Source organism: Piliocolobus tephrosceles, chromosome 2 (assembly GCF_002776525.5).
Source record: "Piliocolobus tephrosceles isolate RC106 chromosome 2, ASM277652v3, whole genome shotgun sequence".
NCBI lineage: Eukaryota > Metazoa > Chordata > Mammalia > Primates > Cercopithecidae > Piliocolobus > Piliocolobus tephrosceles.
The window spans coordinates 98,265,151-98,287,242 of record NC_045435.1 but is presented as its reverse complement, the minus strand read 5'-3'; the positions used below and the strand labels follow the sequence as shown (position 1 = coordinate 98,287,242).

Here is a 22,092-nt window from a genome sequence, read left to right as displayed (position 1 = left end):
AGGCATAGGGCCTCCAGAAGGACAGGCAGGGTCCCTCTGAAAGACAAGCTGGCTTACAGCTGAAACCTCTGGCGCAGGCGTCCTCTAAGGGAAGCCAGGCTGTGTCAAGGCAAGGCCTATGTAGAGAGAAGATGAAGATGGGGAGGACCAGAGTGGGTGCGCTTGGAAGGAAAGCGGGCTGCGTGGGGGCACCGTCGATTGCACAGGACGCGGTGCCGGCTCGCGTCGCCCCGCAGGCGGCGCCAGAGCGCAAGCCCGCCTCGTGACTCCGGTCCACAGTCCGGCCGGGCGGAGCGAGGGGCGGGCCCCTGCGTCTCTGGGCGCTGGAGCGCGGCAACAGTCACGCCGCGGGGCGGACGGACGGATTGACGGACGCACAGCCTTACCCGCCAGGGTCATGGCGGAGCACGTCCCTCGCCGCTGCTGCCTGGGCTGGGACTTTAGCACGCAGCAGGTACAGTCGCCTGGCCTCAGGGCCACTGGGCCGCCTCCTCCGCTACGCTGTGGGTAGGGGGCGGGCTGTCACCCAGACGCGGGAAAAACATGGGCCCGGCCGCGGGCGCGCCTACCTCTCGGGCTTCCCGGGCCCCCCCGCGCCCCTACCCCACGCGCGGCCGTGGGGCACCGGTGCCCTCGCCCGGAGATGCCCTGCCAATGCCTCCCATTCGCAAGATGCGGCCTCGACCCCGCCTAGACCTCGCTACCCCAGGAAACTGCGGGCGCCCCTCGGCAGGATCCCCGGTGCCCAGAGGGGCGGGAGGACTCGGTGGGTTCGTGCGCTGTTATGGGCACCGAGTGACAGGGACCCGAAGGAAGTCAGCTACTGTAAGGCAGGGGAACAGACAGGCGGGTAGCCCTGCGCACATGCACAACCAGTGACCTGGAAGCAAATTATAGCCCGAAACCTTTTTTTAAAAATTGAAATGGGCCAGGCCTGGTGGCTCTTGCCTGTAATCCCTGCACTTCGGGAGGCCGAGGCGGGTGGATCGCTTGAGCCCAGGAGTTCGAGACCAGCCTGGGCAATGTGGAGAAACCTCCGTCTCTAGCAGAAAATACAAAAATTAGCCAGGCATGGTGATGTACATGGTGATGTACACCTATAGTCCCAATTTCTAGGGAGGGTGAGGTGGATCGCTTGAGCCCAGGAGGTGGAGATTGCAGTGAGCTAAGATGGCGCCACTGCTCTCCAGCCTGGGCGACGGAGCGGGACCCTGTCTCAAAAAAGAAAAAAAAAGTGAAATGCATAGTGTACAAATGGACTTTACCCTGTGACCGCCCTTCGTTGACACCAGCTTGCCTGGTCTGTGGACCCAGGACTGCTGGTCAGAGGAGCAATGTGCTGCTGCCAACGCCCTGCAAACAGGCAAGCAAATCAAAATCTGCCTTCAAACAAGGCATGGGGTGACCAGGGGCACCTTTTATATACACAGTTGCAGTCAAACCCCTCTTCTCGAATGGGTCAAGGGAGGCAGGCCTCTGGCCAGTCCTTGGGGCGAAAGTCTTGTGGGACTCTGGATGACTCGAGTTGCCTTGCTAGACCTCAGTTTCCCCAGGTGTCTAGGAAAGTAGTTATACTCCCAAGCTTGGATATTGCTTCAGTGGGGTATTAATGTTTCTGGACCACAACCATGGCCTGTGAGAACAGCCCATGGCCTTGCCTGGTCTCAGGCCCCTGCAGACATGGACCCCCCAGAGATGCCTCCAAACCTTGCTTCCCATTCCTTCCTCTCTGGCACTTTCACCCGCCTCCTTGTCAAGTGCATGAACCAACTCATCTGTGAACATCTTCCTCTAGAGGGTCTTGGCTTTGGCTGTTTGGGGAACAAAGATTCCTTGAGACATGTGGGTATTCCTCCTTAGCCTCAGTTTCTTCATTTTACTAAATCCTTGAGTGTCACCCAGATGAGTCCTCTGTTACCACGATTACCGTGAGGCAGCCCTGCCTTCAAGGAGGTCTCTAGGCTGAACTGCTCCTAGGGTGTGGGGCCTCATCTGGTGATGTTAGTACCACCTGGACCAGTGTAGAAGCTGAGGAAAAGTCTACACTTCATTTTTAAAAATGCCTTCCAGGTAAAGGTTGTTGCAGTTGATGCAGAGTTGAATGTCTTCTATGAGGAAAGTGTGCATTTTGACAGAGACCTTCCAGAATTTGGGTATGTACCTGATGTGCATGCGTGTGTGATGTGGGTGTTGGTTTTGGGGTTCTCCCACAACCTTTTATATTCATAGACCGCACTGTTCAGGCTTTGCCAAACTACAGTTTTGCCAAACTGTGGTCTCAGCAGACCTTTCAAGTATCTTTTTTCCTATACTGGGAGTGCCATCTCCCCTGTTTCTTCCTCATTCCATTCATCCATTCATGCAGTAATCATCAGTTGAGACCTACTTTGTGCCAGGTGCTAGGACTTGATGGTGAACCAAAAAGAGAAATGGTCCTTGCTCTCCCAGAGCTTCCCACTGAGTAGTGGAGACTGGTATCAAACAAAGACTCTCACAAGAGTGTTTCATTATAAACTCTGAGAAGGCCTCTGAAGGAAAGGAACTCACTTCTCCATGTGCTTATCATAAGGAATGTGACTCAGACTTGGGAGGGGAAGTCCCAGAGGGTCTCTAGGGAAGTGATGCTTAAGCTAGAGATCAGAGTGAGTGAAGTTAGCCAAGCGATGGAAGGGAAGTTGGCCAGGTGATGAAAGAGCATTCCAGGAAGAAGGAACAACATGTGCAAGGGCCCTGTGGCAAGAAAGAGCATCGTTCGTTCCTTCGTGCAACTGAAGAAAGCCAATGAGGCTGGGGAGAGAGAGGTGGAGGCTGGGCACAGCTCCATAGGCCATGGTATAGAGTTTGTCTTTATTCTAAAAGCTGTGGTCAGCCACTAAGGGCCATAAGGGGTAGGGGTATGGGTGAGGTATGACAGGTTGTATTTGTGTTTTGAAAAGATCTCTCTGGGGGCATTGGGAGAACGGATTCAGAGCATGCCTGGAATGGACATGGAGAACTACTGAAGAGGTTTTTGCAGGTCATCCGGGTATGAAATGATGGATAGGAGAGAGCTGAGTAGTAAAATAGACAGGTCTTGTTACAAAATTGAATGTGAGGTGTAAGGGTGGGATTTCTGGCTGTCCTTCAGGGTGGATGTCGGACTGTGGGAAAGAATGGGTTTTGGAGAGAAAGATCATGAGTTCAGCTTGGGCTGCTATAACAAGGTACCATAGACTGGGTGGCTTAAAGAGTGAAAATTTATATTCTCACACATCTGGACGTTGGCAGTCTAAAATCAAAGTGCTGAGAAGATTGGTCTCCTCTGGGGCCTCTCTCCTTGGCTTGCAGGTGGCCACTCTCTTGCTGTGTCTCCACATGATGGTCACTCAGTGGAGGGGTGCTTGGTGTCTGTGTCATCTGTATCCTTATCTTCTTATAAGGACATGAGTCATACTGGATTAAGGCCCATCCTAATGACTTCATTTTAACTTAATTGCCTTTTTAAAGGCCCTATCTCCAAATAATCACAATCCAAGGCCCTCAGAGTTAGGATTTCAGCATATGAGTTTTAGGGGCAAAGGGGGCACAATTCAGTCCGTAATACTGTGGACTTGCTGGTTCTGAGGCACCCTTGTGAGGTCCTGGTAAGAGTGTCCTTCCCTGTCTGTTTTAGACACACTTCCTCTTTGAAGCCTTCCCAGCTGGCCCTTTGTGCGCCTCTCATTACCCATCACCTTTGTGTTGCCAACTCTTTTCCCCTAGCTAATGCGGCCCATTGAAGCTGAGGTTAGAAGCCATCTTGCTTTTTCACATTTTTTATGATTGCAGACCTTGCATGGTTTGCCTTTCGGTAGTTGGTATGTTTCAAGGAATTGGTCTTTTTAACTAAGCCATCAAATGTGTGGCTATAGTGTTGTTCATAATATTCTTTTATCCTCCTTATGAGATCTATGGGATCAGTAGTGATGATACCTTGCTGTTGGTCATTTCTGGTATTGTAATTTATGTCTTCTTTCTTTTTTTCTTTGGTTATCCTGGCTAGAGTTTTATCAATTGTATTGATCTTTTCAAAGTTCAACTTTTGGTTTTGTTGATTTTCCCCTGTTGTTTTCTTCAAGTTGTGTTCTAATTTTTATTACTTAGTTTCTTCTGCTTGCTTTAGGTTTAAATTGCTCTTCTTTCTCTGGTTTCCTGAAGTGGAAGCTTAGAGGATTGATTTAAGACCTTCTTGTCTAACATATGCATTTAATGCTATAATTTTCTCTGTAAGCAAAAATGCTTTTTATGTGATGCCTTAGCAGCATCCCATACATTTTGATAAGTTATAGTTTCATTTTTTTTGGTTCAAAATATTTTTTAGTTCTCTTGAGACTTCTTAGACTCATAGATTATTTAGAAGAATGTTGTTTAGGCTGGGTGCGGTGGCTCACACCTGTAATCCCAGCACTTTTGGAGGCTGAAGCAGGCAGATCACTTAAGGTCCGGAGTTGGAGACCAGCCTGGTCAACATGGTGAAACCCTGTTTCTACTAAAAATACAAAAAAGTTAGCTGGGTGTGGTGGCAGGCATGGTGGCAGGCACTGTGTATGGTGGTGCACACCTATAATCCTAGCTATTCAGGAGGCTGAGGCAGGAGAATTGCTTGAACCATGGAGGTGGAGGTTTCAGTGAACCAAGATTGTAGCACTGCATTCCAGCCTGGACAACAGAGGGAGACCCCATCTCAAAAAAAAAAAAAAAAAAAAGGAAAGAAAAAAAAAAAGTAGTATGGAAGTATGTTGTTTAATCTGCAGCTTTTCCAGCTTTTTGTCATTGATTTCTAGTTTAATTTCACTGTGGTCTGAGAACATACCCTATATGACTTCTAGTCTTTCAAAATTTTAAAATTTCCTCTTCCTCTGTCTCTCTTCCATTTAATAAGTCAATCCTTTCCACTGGACATTTTAAAAAAGGTGTCCATAACCAAAATACGGTATTGCTTTTTTCTGTTATATTTTCAAGATATTTTAAACCAGATACCTATAGATTTAGTTCATTCCTTCCCCATCACCTCAATAACACTGTGGGTTTTTTTTTTTTTAACAACTTTATTAAGGTATAACTGATGTACAATACTGTACGTATTTGGAGTATACAGTTAGAAGCTTTAACATCTGTATTCTTTCATGAAACTATCACCAAAATAAGATAGTATTTCCATGTCCTAAAAATTTCCTGCTGCCTCTTTGCAATCCATGCCTCCTTCCCCATACCCCTACCCACTGGCAACCGCTGATGTGTTTTCTATCACTAGTTTGTATTTTCTAGAATTTTGTATAGATGGAATCATAATTATGTACTCTTTTTTAAAACCTTTAAAATTTCACATCACGGTTTTGAGATTCATCCATGTGGCTACATGTGTCAATAGTTGGTTCCTATTATCGCCGAGTAGTATTTCATTGTATGATGTTGTATGGATGGACTACAATTGGTTTCACCTGATGAGGGATATTGGGGTTGTTTCTCTTTTCTATTGTTATAAGCAAAGGGCTATGAGAGTCACATACAAGTCTTTTCATGGACATATGATTTCATTTCTCTTGGAAATGACATACCAAGAGTACAGTGGATCATATGGCAGGTACATGTTTAACTTCTTAAGACATTATTTTCAAAGTGGTGATGTTAATAAAAAATATTTTATATTGTTAACAGGCATTACATTGCACTTGATATGTAACTCAAATGAAAAGTATACAGTGAAAAGTCTTTTTTTTTCTTTTTTTTTGAGACAGAGTCTCGCTCTGTCACCCAGGCTGGAGTGCAGTGGTGTGATCTCGGCTCACTGCAAGCTCCGCCTCCCGGGTTCACACCATTCTCCTGCCTCAGCCTCCTGAGTAGCTGGGACTATAGGCGTCTGCCACGACACTCAGCTAATATTTTGTATTTTTAGTAGAGACGGGGTTTCACCATGTTAGCCGGGATGGTCTTGATCTCCTGATCTCGTGATCTGCCCACCTCGGCCTCCCAAAGTGCTGGGATTACAGGCATGCGCCACCATGCCCGGCCATATAACAGTGAAAAGTCTTAATCCCACCTGTGAGCTCGTCTCTCCCCTCCATCCCTTCTCTACAGATGACTTTAATTTGTTGTGTATCCTTCCAGTGTTTTTTTTTTTTTTTTTTTTTTTTTTTTCTATAGACGGTGTGGCTCTGTCTCTCAAGCTAGAGTGCAGTGGTATGATCTTGGCTCATTGCATCCTCCACCAGGCTCAAGCGATCCTCCCATCTCAGCCTCCTGTACAGCTGGGACTACAGGCATATGCCACCACACATGGCTAATTTTTGCACTTTTGTGGTAGAGACAGGGTTTCACCATATTGCCTAGGCTGGTCTTGAACTCCTGGACTCAAGTGATCCACCCACTTCAACCTCCCAAAGTGCTAGGATTACAGGCTTGAGCCACTGCGCCAGGCTCCTTCCAGTGTTTTTACATGGAAATATAGGAAGGTGTGAATATTCTTAATTTTCCTCCTTTCATACAAGAAAAAGCATACTATAGTCACTGATCTGTACTTTGCTTTACTCACTTCACAATAATGTGGCTGTGTTTACATGTCAGTACGTAAAAACTTCTGTGTTCTTTTTTACAGATGTGTAGTATTCCATTGTATAGATGCACCATTTCCTAATGGAGGACACTGACTTATTTGCAATGAAAAATAATATAGTAGATTACATTACATATGTCATTGCAGATGTGTGCCAATTTATTTGTAAGTTAAATTTTTGGGAATGGGATTGCTGGTTCAAGGAGATGTGGCCAGATTGCCTCCCACAGGGATTATATTTATTTGCATCCTACCACTAACACATGACAGGGCCTGTTTTCCCACAGCCTAGCCAGCACAGTGAGGGTTATTGAGTTTTTGATTCTTTGCCAATATGATAGGTGAATAATGATATACTTTGCATTTCTCTTATGAGTGAAGTTGAGCATCTTTTCATACGTTGAAGGGCTACCTGAATTTGTTTTTCTGTGAAGTTGTTTTTAATGTCCTTTGCCCATTTTTCTGTTGGATTGGTTATCTATTTCCTATCATCTCTTGGATTGGTTATCCAATTCTTATCATAATTTCTAGGAGCTTTTCATATATTGGAGGAATTCCCTCCGTTAAATGAATTGCAAATATGTTTCCCAGATTTTGTTTGATTTTTGACTTACTATGGATTGTTGCTATTTTTTTTGAGATGGAGTCTCATTCTGTCGCCCAGGCTGGAATGCAGTGGCATGAACTCAGCTCACTGCAAGCTCCGCCTCGTGGGTTCACACCATTCTCCTAACTTAGCCTCCCGAGTAGCTGGGACTACAGGTGCCCGCCACCACGCCCAGCTAATTTTTTATATTTTTAGTAGAGACAGGGTTTCACCATGTTAGCCGGGATGGTCTCGATCGCCTGACCTCCTGATCTGCCCACCTCGGCCTCCCAAAGTGTTGGGATTACAGGCGTGAGCCACTGCACCCAGCCAGGTTGTTGCTATTATTGCCACACACACATATTTATGTCATTGAATTTCCCAGTCTCTTTTATTGCTTCTAGATTTTGAGTCATAGTTTAAAAGGCCTTTCTGACTCCAAAATTATGAAGGAACTCACCTATGTTTTTATCTATTTCTTGTAAGATTTCAGCTTTCATACGTAAAAATATTTGGAGTTTATCCAGGTGCATAGTATGACATTTGTATCCAACTTTAATTTTTCCCAGATGACTCTTCAGTTGTTGTAACACCAACTATGTTTTAATTTAATTTAATTTATTTATTTGAGACAGGAGTTGGCTCTGTCACCTAAGCTGGAGTGCAGGGGTGTGATTCGGCTCACTGCGATCTGTGCCTCCCAGGCTCAAGCAATCCTCCCTCCTTAGCCTCCCAAGTAGCTGAAACCATGACCAGCTAATTTTTTTGTATTTTTTTTTTAGAGATGGGGTCTCACTCTGTTGCCCAGGCTGGTCTCGAACTCCTGGGCTCAAGCAGTCCACCCACCTCTGCCTCCTAAAGTGCTGAGATTACAGGCGTGAGCCACCACACCTAGCGTCAACTGGGTTTTTAGAAGTCCATCTTTACCCATAAGAGGCTGAGGTGGGTGGATCACTTGAGGTCAGGAGTTCAGGACCAGCCTGGCCAAAATGGTGAAACCCTGTCTGTACTAAAAATACAAAAATTAGCTGAGCGTGGTGGTGGGTGCCTGTAGCCTCAGTTACTCGGGAGGCTGAGGCAGGAGAATCATTTGCACCTGGGAGGCAGAGGTTGCAGTGAGCTGAGATCACACCACTGCACTCCAGCCTGGGTGACAAAGTGAGAATCCATCTCAAAAAAAAAAAAAAAAAAGAAGTCCATCTTTATCTCCATGATTTGAGATGTGAGCCTTATCATGTGCTACTTTCTGTGTTCACTTAGGTCCATTTTTGGGCTTTTTTTTTGTTCCATGGGTTGGTAGATCTTTTCATAAGCCAGTAACACATTGTTTCAATTATCCCAGCTCTGTAATATGTTGTTTGTTTGTTTGTTTATTTATTTATTTTTGAGATGGAGTCTCACTCTGTCACCCAGGCTGGAGTGCAGTGGCACGATCTCGGCTCACTGCAACCTCTGCCTCCTGGGTTCAAGCGATTCTTCTGCCTCAGACTCCTGAGTAATTGGGATTACAGGCATGTGCCACCATACCCGGCTAATTTTTGTATTTTTAGTAGAGACGGGGTTTTGCCATGTTGGCCAGGTTGGTCTCTAACTCCTGACCTCAAGTGATCCGCCTGCCTCAACCTCCTGAAGTGCTGGGATCAGTATCAGCTTTTCAGGTTCCAGAATGCCAAATTGTTTTTTTCTTTTTTGTCATGGAGTCTTGCTCTGGAGCCCAGGCTGAAGTGCAGTGGTGTGATCTCGGCTCACTGCAACCTCCACCTCCCGGGTTCAAGCAGTTCTCCTGTCTCAGCCTTCCGAGTAGCTGGGACTACAGGCACATACCACTACACTCGGCTAACTTTTGTGTTTTTTGTAGAGACGGGGTTTCACCATAATTGGTCAGGCTGGTCTCAAACTCCTGACCTCAGGTGATCCATCCACCTTGGCCTCCCAAAGTGCTGGGATTACAGGCTTGAGCCACCGCACCCAGCCTGTTGTTGATATTTTGATTGAGATCATATTATCTTTATAAATTAACTTGGCAGAATTGACAACTTTATGAGATTAAGACTTCCTGTCTAAGCACATGTTATGACTTTCCATTTGTTCAAGTCTTCTTTTGAATACTTCACATGTGTTTTAATATGTATAACGTACAGATTTTGCTCATTTTGGTAGATAGCAAAAATGACCACAATACTCCACCCGTTCTTGTACCCACATGCTTTGCAATGTGACCACAGTTCCTCCCATCGAGGAGTCGTTTCCCTACCTGTTGATTTGCTTTATCCAATAGAACAGGGGAAGTGGCACTGTGCCAGTTCTAAGCCTAAGCCTCAAGCAGCCTTACATGCTTCTACTGTCATTCTTGGAACTCTGCCCAGCCACCAAATGAACAAGCTCAGGCTACCCTGCTGGAGAGCTGGACATATGTGGCCTAGTTGCCCCAACTTCTTCACCTAAGAGCCAGCCAGCCCCTAGCTGCTGTTAGCTGCTTATGAAGCAGAGCCTTCTAGCTACTGTTAACTGACTGCAGATGTGTGAGTGAGCACAGCTGAGCCCCATCCAATGATAGCAAGTAGAATTGTGAGCTTAATGGTTTTGAGCCGCTAAGTTTTGAAGTGGTTTGTGACAATGCAAAAACTACCCAATGTAGATACTTATTTTTAAATTTATTTCTAACTATTTTTTCCTTTTACTACTATAAGTGGGGAAGGGAGGTTTCTAGCAGACGCTTATAAGCTGTCTTCCAAACTCATTTCCCTTTCTTCCTAGGCACTCTCCTGTCTTGCTTGTAGTTATATGTTCAACCATGTGGCTGACTTCTAGCCAGTGGAATATAAGAAAATGTGATCAGGCCTCTAAAAGACCTAGTCCATCAAAACCTCCTTCTCTGACTTTTCTCCCATTTTCTGGCTGATGTGGGTATCCAGAGCAACCTTGGAAGCACATGTGGCACATGATAGAGCCACCATCAACCTGGTTCCTGAATGACTACATGGAGCAAAACTCCCCACTCCCCACTCGTGTTCCTCACCACCTACCGATTGTGCTTTACGTGAGTGAGAAAGAAACTTCAGCTGTATCAAGCCATAGAAATGTGTTTTTCCTTAACTAACGTTATTGTTTCCCTCATATCTTTTTTTTTAAAGAAAACACTGGGACTGGGCGTAGTCACTCACTCCTGTAATCCCAGCACTTTGGGAGGCCGAGGCGGGCAGATCACGAGGTCAGGAGATCAAGACCATCCTGGCTAACATGGTGAAACCCTGTCTCTACTAAAAATACAAAAAATTAGCCAGGCATGGTGGTGGGCGCCTGTAGTCCCAGCTACTCGGGAGGCTGAGGTAGGAGAATGACGTGAACCCGGGAGGTGGAGTTTGTAGTGAGCCGAGATAGTGCCACTGCACTCCAGCCTGGGTGACAGAGCAAGACTTTGTCTCAAAAAAAAAAAAAAGGCGGGGGGAGAAAATACTGGCTCTATTGAAATATAATTCACATACCATAAAATTCACCCTTTTAAAATGTACAATTTCATGGTTTTAGTATATTCAAAGAACCATGTCACCATCACCACTATGTAATCTTAGAACATTTTCACTACCTGGAAAGAAAACCCTGTATTATTAGCATCCACTCTATAGTAGTCCCCCTCCTGCCAGTAGTGGCAACCACAATCCACTCTCTATCTCTGGATTTGCTGATTCTGGACATTTCATAGACGTGAATATATATAATATGTGACAGCTTTCTTTTACTTAACATAATGTTTTCTTTTAAAAAAATTTTCATAGCTTTTTCTTTATTTCAAATGCCAACTTGAACCAGATATTTGGCATAATGTTTTCAAAGTTCTTCCACGTCATAGCATGTGTCAGTACTTCATTCCTTTTTGTGGTTCAGTAATATTCCATTGCACTGATATATCACAGTTTGTGTTTCCACTCAACTGATGGACATTTGAATTGTTCTGCTTTTTTGCCATTGTGAGTTATTCTGCTATGAACATCCACATATGTTATGGACTGAATTGTGGCCCCCCAGAATTCATCTGTTGGAAGCCTACCCTCATCATGACAGTGTATTTGGAGGTGAGGCCTTTAGGTAGATAATTAAGATTAAATGAGGTTGTAAGGGTGGGGCCCTAATTTGATAGGACTGGTTTCCTTATAAGAAGGAGAAACCCCAGTGCTATCCCACTTCATGCGCAGATGCACAGAGGAAAGGCCTTGTGAGAAGGCGGCTGTCTGCAAGCCAGAAAGAGAGCCCTCACCAGAAACTGAATTTGCTGGCACCTTGATTGTGGACTTCTAGCCTCCAGAACTGTGAGAAAATAAATGCCTGTTGTTTAAACCATCTAGTTTATCGTATTTTGTTGTAGCAACCTGAGCAAACTAATACAATGTACACGTTTTTGTGTGGACATATATTTTCATTTCTATTGGGTATATTACCTAAAAGTGGAATTGCTGGGTCACATGGAAACTCTATGTTCAACGTTTTGAAGAATTGCCAAACTATTTTCCAAAGTAGCTATACCATTTTCCATTCCCACCACTGGTAGATGATGCCTCCAGTTTCTCCACATCCTTGCTTAACATTTATTATTGACTGTCTTTTTAATTACAGATGACAGCCATCCTAGTGGATGTGAAATGTTATCTCACTGAGCTTTTGATCTGCATTTATCTAATGAAAATGATATTGAGTATCTTTGCCATTTGTATATCTTCTTTAAGAAATGTCTATTAAGATCTTTTGCCCTTTAAAAAAAAAAACTGTGTTATTTCTCTTTTATTATTGAGTTGTAAAAGTTTTTTTTTTTAGTATATATTCTGGATACAAGTCCCTTGTCAGATACGTGATCTCAAAATTTTTGTCCCATTCTGTGGGTTGTCTTTTCACTTTCTTGATGATCCTTTGAAGCAATGTTTTTACTTTTGATAAAGTCTAATTTTCCTACTTTTTTCCTTTTGCTGTTTGTGCTTTGGTGCAATATTGGTTAGGTTTTGGTATCAATTTTATATTTACTTCACTAAAATAACTGGAAAAATTTTCCTTCTTTTCGGGCGCTCTACAACAATTTAAATAGTATTAGAAATATTTGCTATTTAAAGGTTTGGTATAATTTTTCTGTAAAACCATTTGGGTCTGGTGCTTTTGGGGCATGGGGTAGCTCTGGTCTTCCTTCTTAGCTGGAAATGCCAGTTTTGTTGTGTGTGTGTGTGTGGTTTCTTTCTTTCTTTTTTTTTTTAGACAGAGCCTCGCTCTGTCACGCCCAGGCTGGAGTGCAGTGGCACGATCTCAGCTCATTGCATCCTCCACCTCCTGGGTTCAAGCAATTCTTCTGCCTTAGTCTCCCAAGTAGCTGGGATTACAGGTGCCCTCCATCATGCCTGGCTAATTTTTGTATTTTTAGTAGAGACGGGGTTTCACCCTTTTGGCCAGGTTGGTCTTGAACTCCCGACTTCAGGTGATCTGCCTGCCTTGGCCTCCCAAAGCACTGGGATTATAGGTGTGAGCCACCGCGCCCAGCTGAAATGCCAGTTTTAATTTGTTAAATACATGGCAGAATGTCTGGTTACAGTTTTTATCTGTTTTGTAAAGTCCACATTTTTTGGTGAGCTTTTGTTGTCTATAGTAAAATTTTGTTGCTCTCTTCCTCTTTTTCCCTAGTAGTATCTTTTTTAAAAAATCCATGTTATTATTATTATTATTATTGTTATTGAGACAGAGTCTCTCTCTGTCACCCAGGTTGGAGTGCAGTGGTGCCATCTCGGCTTACTGCAAGCAAGCTCTGCCTCCTGGGTTCATGCCATTCTCCTGCCTCAGCCTCCCGAGTAGCTGGGACTACAGGTGCCCACCACCATGCCCGGCTAATTTTTTTGTCTTTTTAGTAGAGACGGGGTTTCACTGTGTTAGCCAGGATGGTCTCGATCTCCTGACCTTGTGATCCACCTGCCTTGGACTCCCAAAGTGCTGGGATTACAGGCGTGAGCCACCGCACCCAGCCAAAAAAATCCATATTATTGAGTATAATTTATGCACAAAATGCCATCCATTAAAAATGTATACTTAAATGTATTTCACAGCTATATAGACCTATAGCTGTGAAACTACCACCACAATCAAGATACAGAATATTTATATCACACCCCAAAAGATCCCTTTTTTCCCACTTACTGAGACAAGCTCGGTTGTGGAGACCCCAACCCACCAGCACTAGAGGAATGAAGACAAAGACCCAGAAATAAAGTGCAGTGTGGGAATCAGGGTGCTAACAGCCTTGAGAGCTGAGAGTCATGAATAGAGTTTTACCCACATTTTTATTCACAGTAAGCCTGTGATAAACATCATTTCTATAGATTAAAGATTAGCTAAAAGCATTCCTTATGGGAAACAAAGCGTTCTTAGCAAGGAGCAGAGAAACAAGCTCTGGCTGATTATCTGCAGCAGGAACATGTCCTTAAGGCACAGATCGCTCATGCCATCGTTTGTGGTTTAGGAACGCCTTGAGCGGTTTTCCACCCTGTGTGGGCCAGGTGTTCCTTGCCCTTATTTCGGTAAACCAGCAACCTCCAGCATGAGTGTCATAGCCATCATGAGCATGTCACATTGCTACAGAAATCCTGTTTATGGCCAATTTCTTTAAGGCCTTTTTATGACAGGCTTAGGGCCTGTTTCCAACATGTCTCCCTTTTTGTTTTTGCAAAGTGATAAAGGCAAAGACACTTTTGTCACAGTGGGCTACTTCTCGCAGGATTCGGGATCCGCATCTGCGGACTACACAAAGATGAACAACACAGATTAAAAGCACAATCATCATTAAAGTCACAGAGCCTCCAAGTGTCTTGATCCATTTTAATGGGTTAATAGCTGCTAATCTGTCTGCAGATCCTTCAGGCACTTCAGTTCCTGGCATTAGCGTCAGATGTGCCTGAGAGGCTTGAAATACTTGTTCCTTCAGTTTTGCAATACCCAAAGATAAATTTCCAGTATGACCCTTTAAATGTCTCTTAACTGTTTCCCACTCATGTTCTGTTTCATTATACAGATGAGGAGTAATGCAAACATCGGAAGTATTCTAATCACATTGTAACTGCATTCTATATTCTAAACTAACTACACGATCTTCCAACCATACAATAGTTTGTCAGAGATCATGAATCTGATTAGCTAGTTTCTGGTCTATATTAGCTTGGGAATTCCACAACAGAGTAGAATTTTTCTGCCAATTATTTACATAGTCTGCTGTTTGTACTGTGAAATGCAAAGCAACTCCAGCTGCTGCGGCAGTAGCTATGACAGCAGTCAATCCTATAATGATTAAAATTAAAGTGGCAATGAAACGCCGAGAGCATCTCAGAATCTTTTGAAGAATTTCAGTAATAACATGCACAGAAGGAGAGGCTTCCCAAGGATGGGCAAGCTTTACCGGTATCCATATTCCTTCTCGGGCTCTTACCACTAAAATTGAATCATCAGTATTATACAAGGAAGAATTCACACAAGAAAGCAATCTACAGTCTTGACAAGTCACATGATGATTAGGGAGATCAAGTATTAAATCACCCACTACAAGCAGGAAAGGAGGACGGACACAACTCTATATCCAGACTGAATCGTTGTGAGCCAATTCTAACATGTGATTAGGATTATATTGGGTTGGCTTAGTATATTTCCCTTCCCAACTCTTTATCTTTTGCAGTGCCATTAATATTTTCCACAACTCCTTATGTTTAGCTCCTATAGCAGACCATATCATTTGGGGTTGAGATGTCACTATACCACCATATGCCCAAATAATAGGAACTCTCGCTGTACTTTTTATAGTGTCCACTATCTGATATCGTTTTGTTTAGATGCAGGGTGACCATTACCTACAGATTGAGAGGTGAGCCTCGTAAGTGCCCCTTTAGGGGACCAACCAATAATGACTCCATATGAATCATTACGAAACACCTGTGCGTGCCCTGCGATACAAGCAAATCCCTTCATTTTTTCTGACCATGTTCAATCTACTTTACAGATAGGTTTTTGAGGGCAGTAAACTTTGGTTACAGGAGCATAATCACTGTGATAAATACTAAGACCAGAAAGCATATGTAATTGTGCCACAGAGATGTTATGTTCAGGCACTATTGCCAGCCAAGATTGATGACTGGGAGGTAAACACCTATTGGCTTTTCCCAAGCAAATAGGTAGATGCTCAAATCCCAACAATATATTCATAATTATTCCCTCCTTTTGGGGGTGAGATGGGCCTCTATCATCTGTAGAACCAGGCATCCAAAAACCATTAGTGTATACCTCCACTGGGCAGGGGGGCGTCTAACCATGTTGCTGGCTGTAGAAGTGGTGGAAAAGGAATATATGCCGAATAAGTATAATTGTTTTTTGTTTCAGCAATTACTGGGGGAATACTCATGGCAATGGTGAGCACAGCCATCATAGCTACCATTAGATTATTCATTGTAATTGGTCATCCCGCCTTCTTCAGATTTTCTTTCGCCATCTGTGTCAACTTCTTGATCTGGTCCCAGGTGGGTGGCTGTGCCTGACAAGTGTTGCTTGCCGAGACTGGTGTCTTCCTGATTGCCAGTCTCAACATGGCTGCAGCTGTTGGGGTCCTCGGGTTACTCCCAAAATCTCTTCTTCAGCATCTGGCTCATGATAAGGTTTCAGGTGTCTTGATGATATCCAGATCGGCTGCTGATTTTGGCCTGGAGAAACACAAGCATAACCTCTACCCCATGTTATTATTTTACCTATTTCCCAAATTTTTTTAATCGGATCTCTCCACCAAACCAGTTATTCTGCTTCTGTCTTTGCAGCTGGTTTCTGTAGAGGCTGTTCAGCTGCTAATAGCATCCGGCCTTTAGGCAGGCTCAAACAATTTAAAGTTAATAATGCTAGATTTAGTTGCTTATGTGAAGTCATAGTCACTGTCTCCTTTTTTGTTTTTGTAACTGCTGTTTCAGGGAGAGATTCATTCTTTCCACTATGGCTTGTCTTTGAGAATTATATGGGATACAAATAATGTGTTTAATATTCCATATAGAAAAAAATGTAGCTAGAGCTTGGCTAGTGTAGCCTGGGGCATCATCTGTTTTAATAGAAGCTTGAATGCCCATCACCGCAAAACATTGCAAAAGGTGACATTTAACACAAGCAGAAGACTCTCCTGATTGGCATGTAGCCCAGACAAAGTGAGAAAAGGTGTGCACACATTACATGAACATAAGCTAGTCTCCCAAATGAGGGAACATGTGTGACATCCATTTGCCAAAGAGGATTATGTTCCAATCCCAAGAATTAACTCCTCCTGTAAAAGATGAGGAATGCACCATTTGGCAAGTTGGGCATTGCTGGATAAAAGCTTTAACTTCTTTCCAGGTAATGCTGTATCTGCGTTTGAGACCAGAGGCATTAACATGGGTTAAACTGTGAAAGTGTCTAGCATTAGATATTGCAGTAGCAACTAGGCGATCAGCCATTTGATTCCCTGTAGTTAAAGGTCCTGGAAGAGGTGTATGAGCACTAATATGAGTAATGTAAAAAGGGTACATTCTGCTCCTAACTGCTGTTTGCAGTTGGGTAAATAAAGTCATCAGTTGCTCATCTGTGTGGAATCGTAGCTGAGCATTTTCAACTAACTGTGTAGAATGAACCATATATGAAGAATCAGAAATCACATTAATAGGCACACTAAAAGCAGTCGATACCTCAATTACAGCTACAAGCTCTGCTTTTTTAGCTGAAGTAGAGGGTGTCTGGAAAACTACCTTTCGATCCAGAATAAGAGGCTTTACCATTACTAGACCCATCTGTGAAGACATTCTCAGCACCTTCAATTGGTTTGAATTTAGTTATTTTAGGGAGAATCCAATTAGTTAGTTTTAAAAATTGAAACAGTTTCATGTTAGGAAAATCATTATCGAGAATACCCACAAAGTCAGCTAAACGGGTTTGCCAAGTAAGACTATTTATAAAAGCTTGCTGTATTTGTGCCTTTGTGAGAGGGACAATAACTTTTCCAGGATCATATCCATGTAATTTAACAATCCGAGTTCTCCCATTTCCTATTATAGTAGCAATTTGATCCAAATAAGGAGTCAAAGTCAAAGTCCAAAGCAATTTGATCCAAATAAGGAGTCAAAGATCCAAATAAGGAGTCAAACTCCCATTTCCTATTATAGTAGCAATTTGATCCAAATAAGGAGTCATTAGTATGTGGAAGGAAAGCCACTCTACAAGATCTTGCTCTTGAACAATAACACTAGTAGGTGAATGCTGAGTTGGAAAAATTAGCAAATCTATAGTCTTCTCTGGATCTGTTCTATTTATTTGGGCCTTATGGACTTGCTTTTCGATTAGCTGCAGCTCTGCCTCAGCTTCTTTTGTTAATTGCCAAGGAGACTAGGATTTCCTCTAAGGATAGAAGACAGATTACTCATGGCATAGGTAGGAATGCCTAGAGCAGGCCGTATCCGATTAATGTCCCCTAGTAGTTTTTGTTTATTTATTTATTTTTATTATTATACTTTAAGTTCTAGGGTACATGTGCATAATGTGCAGGTTTGTTACATATGTATACTTGTGCCATGTTGGTGTGCTGCACCCATCAACTCGTCTGCACCCATCAACTCATCATTTACATCAGGTATAACTCCCAGTGCAATCCCTCCCTCTTCCCCCTTCCCCATGATAGGCCCCGGCGTGTGATGTTCCCCTTCCCGAGTCCAAGTGATCTCATTGTTCAGTTCCCACCTATGAGTGAGAACATGCAGTGTTTGGTTTTCTGTTCTTGTGATAGTTTGCTAAGAATGATGGTTTCCAGCTGCATCCATGTCCCTACAAAGGATACAAACTCATCCTTTTTTATGGCTGCATAGTATTCCAAAGACTTGGAATCAACCCAAATGTCCATCAGTGACAGACTGGATTAAGAAAATGTGGCACATATACACCATAGTAGTTTTTGAAAGTCATTCAGTGTTTTCAATTGATCCCTATGTGTGGTTACTTTCTGTGGCACAATAGTAGTGTCATTTACTAAGGTCCCCAAGTAGGAGTAAGGAGTAGTAGTCTGAATTTTGTCAGGAGCTGTAATTAAACCGGCATGAGAAATCGAGTTTTGCAAGTGATTATAACTTTGGAGTAATATTTCTCGAGGGGGGAAAACAACAAAGAATATCATCTATATAATGAATAATGTAGCAATTTACGAGTAGGTTCAATTGCTTGCCCTACATAAGTCTGACAAATTGTTGGACTGTTTAACATGCCTTGTGGCAACACTTTTCAATGAAAATGCTTACAAGGCTGCAGGTTGTTGACTGCAGGAATCGTAAATGCAAACCATTCACAGTCTTGCTCAGCTAAGGGGATAGTAAAGAAACAGTCTTTTAAATCTATGACTATTAAAGGCCAATTTTTTGGAATCAGAGCAGGAGAAGGCAGTCCTGGCTGTAATGCCCCGATAGGTTGTGTAACTGAATTAATGGCTCTAAGATCTGTCAACAATCTCCATTTACCTGATTTAATAACAAAGACTGGAGAATTCCAGGGGGAAAATGTTGGAGCTATGTGTCCTTTTTCTAATTGTTCAGTAACTAAGTTCTCTAAAGCCTCCAGTATCTCTTTACTCAGTGGCCATTGTTCTATCCAAATTGGCTTATCTGTTAACCATTTTAAAGGTATAGGTTCTGGAGGCTTAGTAATGGCTGCCATCAAAAATGGTATCCTAAGCCTTGGCGGGAACTGCTTCTTTCCACTTTAAGCAGTTCCTTCAAACCTTGCAAATTTTTTCCTAGTCCCATACCAGGGACATACTGTATTTCATGCATCATATGTTGACTTGAGGGCTATATAATTGTTCTGGAATTAACACTTGTGCTCCCCATTGTTGTAATAAATCTCCCCCCATAAATTTATAGGTACAGAAGTTGTAATTGGTTAAATAGTCCCAGGTTGTCCATCGGGCCCTTCACAGTGCAAAATGTAACTACTTTGATATACTTCAGGGGCTTTATCAACTCCAATTATGTTAAATTGAGTAGGTTGAATTGGCCACACAGATGGCCAATGCTGTAGAGAAATGATTGAAATGTCCACTCCTGTGTCTACCAATCCTTTAAATTTTTTTTCCTTGAATGGTTATTTCACAGGTAGGATGCTTATTGGTAATTTGATTCACCCAATAAGCTACTTTGCCTTGTTTATTTGTGCTTCCAAATCCTCCTGTTCGTTTAGTTTCTGCTTTCCCTATTTCCATATATGGCACAGTCAGGAGCTGTGCTATACGCTCTCCTGGCTCTGCTTTCCGGGGAACAGCAGTAGATATAACAATTTGAATTTCCCCCTTGTAATCTGAATCAGTGACTGCTGTTTGTACCTGTGCCTAGAAGTAATCCTACTGTCCCCCCTGGCAAGGGTCCACAGACTCCTGTTGGCCCTTTTTGCGGGAGTTCCCCAGGCAAAAGGCTCACAGCTTTTGTGCAGCATAAATCTACTGCGGCACTACCTGCTGTGGTGGGGGACAGGCATTGTACAGGGGTGAGGGAGTGGCCAGAGCTGGAAATGCCTCAGTTTGGAATGGGGCCCAGGACGGGCCCCTCATAGCATTTCCCGAAATCAGGTTCACATCTTTATCAAACTTAGAGTGACACTGATTAGCCCAGTGTTTTCCTTTTTTGCATTTTGGACATATTCCAGGCTCAGCAGTTTTCTTTTTACCCCCAACTGGCAGCCTGACTTACTGATTTTTTCGAACTTCTTTTTTAGTATGACCGTGTTTCCCACAGTTAAAACAAGCTCCAGGAAACGAAGTATTTCCTTTACCTACTGTCAGTCCTGCAATTGCCTGGGCTAGCAGAATAGCTTTATGCAGATTACCTCCGATACCGTCACAAGCTTTAATATACTCAACCAAATATGCTTTTCCTCTAATAGGTCACAGAGTGGCTTGGCACTCAGGATTGGCATTGTCAAAAACTAATAACTGCAACACTGTATCCTGAGCAGCGGAATCCGCAATCACCTTTTTAAGAGATTCCTGTAACTAAGCTGTAAAATCTGCATAAGGTTCTTTCAGTCCCTGTTTGACAGCACTAAAGGAAGGATATTGTTCTCCTCCTGAAGTGATTTTTTCCCCAAGCTCTAATGCACACTCCTCTAAGCTGCTCTATAGCATCATCATGCATGACCACTTGTGCACCTAAACCAGCCCAGCCGCTGACCCCCAAACTTGGTCTGTAGTTATATTAACTTGAGGTTGGGCCTGGGCATTGTGAGCAGCCTGGATGGAAGTTTCATCTGCCCACTAAGTTTTAAATTTTAAGAACTGAGCAGCAGTCAGACAAGCTCGAGTAAGAGCGTCCCAGTCAGTAGAAATCATCCGACTGGAGACAGCAACATTCTTTAACAGTCCCATTACAAAAGGAGAACCTGGTCCATATTGATTAATAGCTTGTTTAAATTCTTTCAGTAATTTCAAAGGAAAAGGCTCAAATATAGCCATCATATTCCCCTGTTGATCATCTGGGTGTAATCTAACAGGGAACTGCCAACCATCCATATAACCCTCTCATCTAGCTTGATGAATTCCTGCGTGAGGGCAGTCAGTCGAGGCACTGCTTGGACAGTCACTGGGACAACAACTTTTCACCCAGTGTCCTCCAGAAAAGAAAGATCTGGAGGGTCAGGCCACTCTTTTTCTTCAAAATAATGAGGGGGTGGAGAGGGGTAGGGACAAACCTCTCCCTCCTTTGCCACTTTAGCTGGCAAACGAACCTGCTTTGTCATCTCTTCTGTTACTTCGTTATACTCTCCTTCTTCCTCTGATTCCTTCTCCTCATCATCTGTGTGGAAAGGCTGCAAGGGGGAACGAACCAGAGCCCACACTGACCAGACAGTTATAGGAATATCCTCAGCACCATCCTTATATGCCTTTTTCAGTGTGCTGCCTACCTTTTCCCAGACCTCTACATTCATAGTCCCTTGGTCCAGAAACCAGGGACAATATTTCTCTACCGCACTAAAAAGCTGCATAAGTTGGCTAGTGCTAACCTTCACTCCCTGTTTTCTGAGGAGCTGCCGAAGCAGACTCAAATAAGCCTTGTGCCTGCTCGACCCTTGTCCCATTGTTACCCTGATGCGTCTGAGCTCCCCTTCTTACTTACCATGGGGATTGCTTAAGAGTACTTGGGTGTCCTCCAGCATAGTTCCATGTTCTCCAGCCGTCGCTCCGGCGACCCTTTGACCTGGGTTCAAGCCCCATGTTGGGTGCCACCTACCAAGACCAGCTCGGTCGTGGAGACCCCAACCCAGCAGCACTAGAGGAATGAAGACAAAGACCCAGAAATAAAGTGCAGTGTGGAATCGGCTAACAGCCTTGAGAGCTGAGAGCCACAAACAGAGTTTTACCCACGTATTTATTGACAGTAAGCTTGCTATAAACATCGTTTCTATAGATTATAGATTAGTTAAAAGCGTTCCTTATGGGAAACAAAGCATTCTTAGTGAGGAGCAGAGAAACAGGCTCTGGCTGATTAGCTGCAGCAGCAACATGTCCTTAAGGCACAGATCACTCATGCCATCGTTTGTGGTTTAGGAATGCCTTGAGCAGTTTTCTGCCCTGGGTGGGCCAGGTGTTCCCTGCCCTTATTTCAGTAAACCAGCAACCTCCAGCATAAGTGTCATAGCCATCATGAGCATGTCACATTGCTGCAGAACTCCTGTTTATGGCCAGTTTCTTTAAGGCCTTTTTATGACAGGCTTAGGGCCTGTTCCTAGAACCCACTAGATTTAGACAACCACTGATCTCCTTTTCTCAGTATAGATGAATTTACACCTTCTAGTCTATTCCTATGTAAGTTATAATTGTGTACATATCAATAGTTCATATTTTTTCTTGCTCTGTAGTATGATATCACATATATGCACCACAATT

At 43.5% G+C, this 22,092-nt stretch overlaps 1 protein-coding gene across 3 annotated transcripts in view; it reads left to right on the top strand.

Moving 5' to 3' along the window:
- Positions 1-293: 293 nt before the first annotated feature.
- Positions 294-22,092, top strand: part of XYLB (xylulokinase) — a 76,833-nt gene continuing 55,034 nt past the window's right edge. For 2 of the 3 annotated variants that reach the window (XM_023231756.1, XM_023231757.2), the window contains exons 1-2: positions 313-454; positions 2,071-2,153. In XM_023231756.1, coding sequence (XP_023087524.1) covers positions 398-454; positions 2,071-2,153 — 140 coding nt within the window. In that variant the 5' untranslated portion in view covers positions 313-397. Of the gene's footprint in view, positions 455-2,070; positions 2,154-10,072; positions 11,496-22,092 lie in introns of those variants that run through there. The other variant, XM_023231758.1, reaches the window with a different exon arrangement.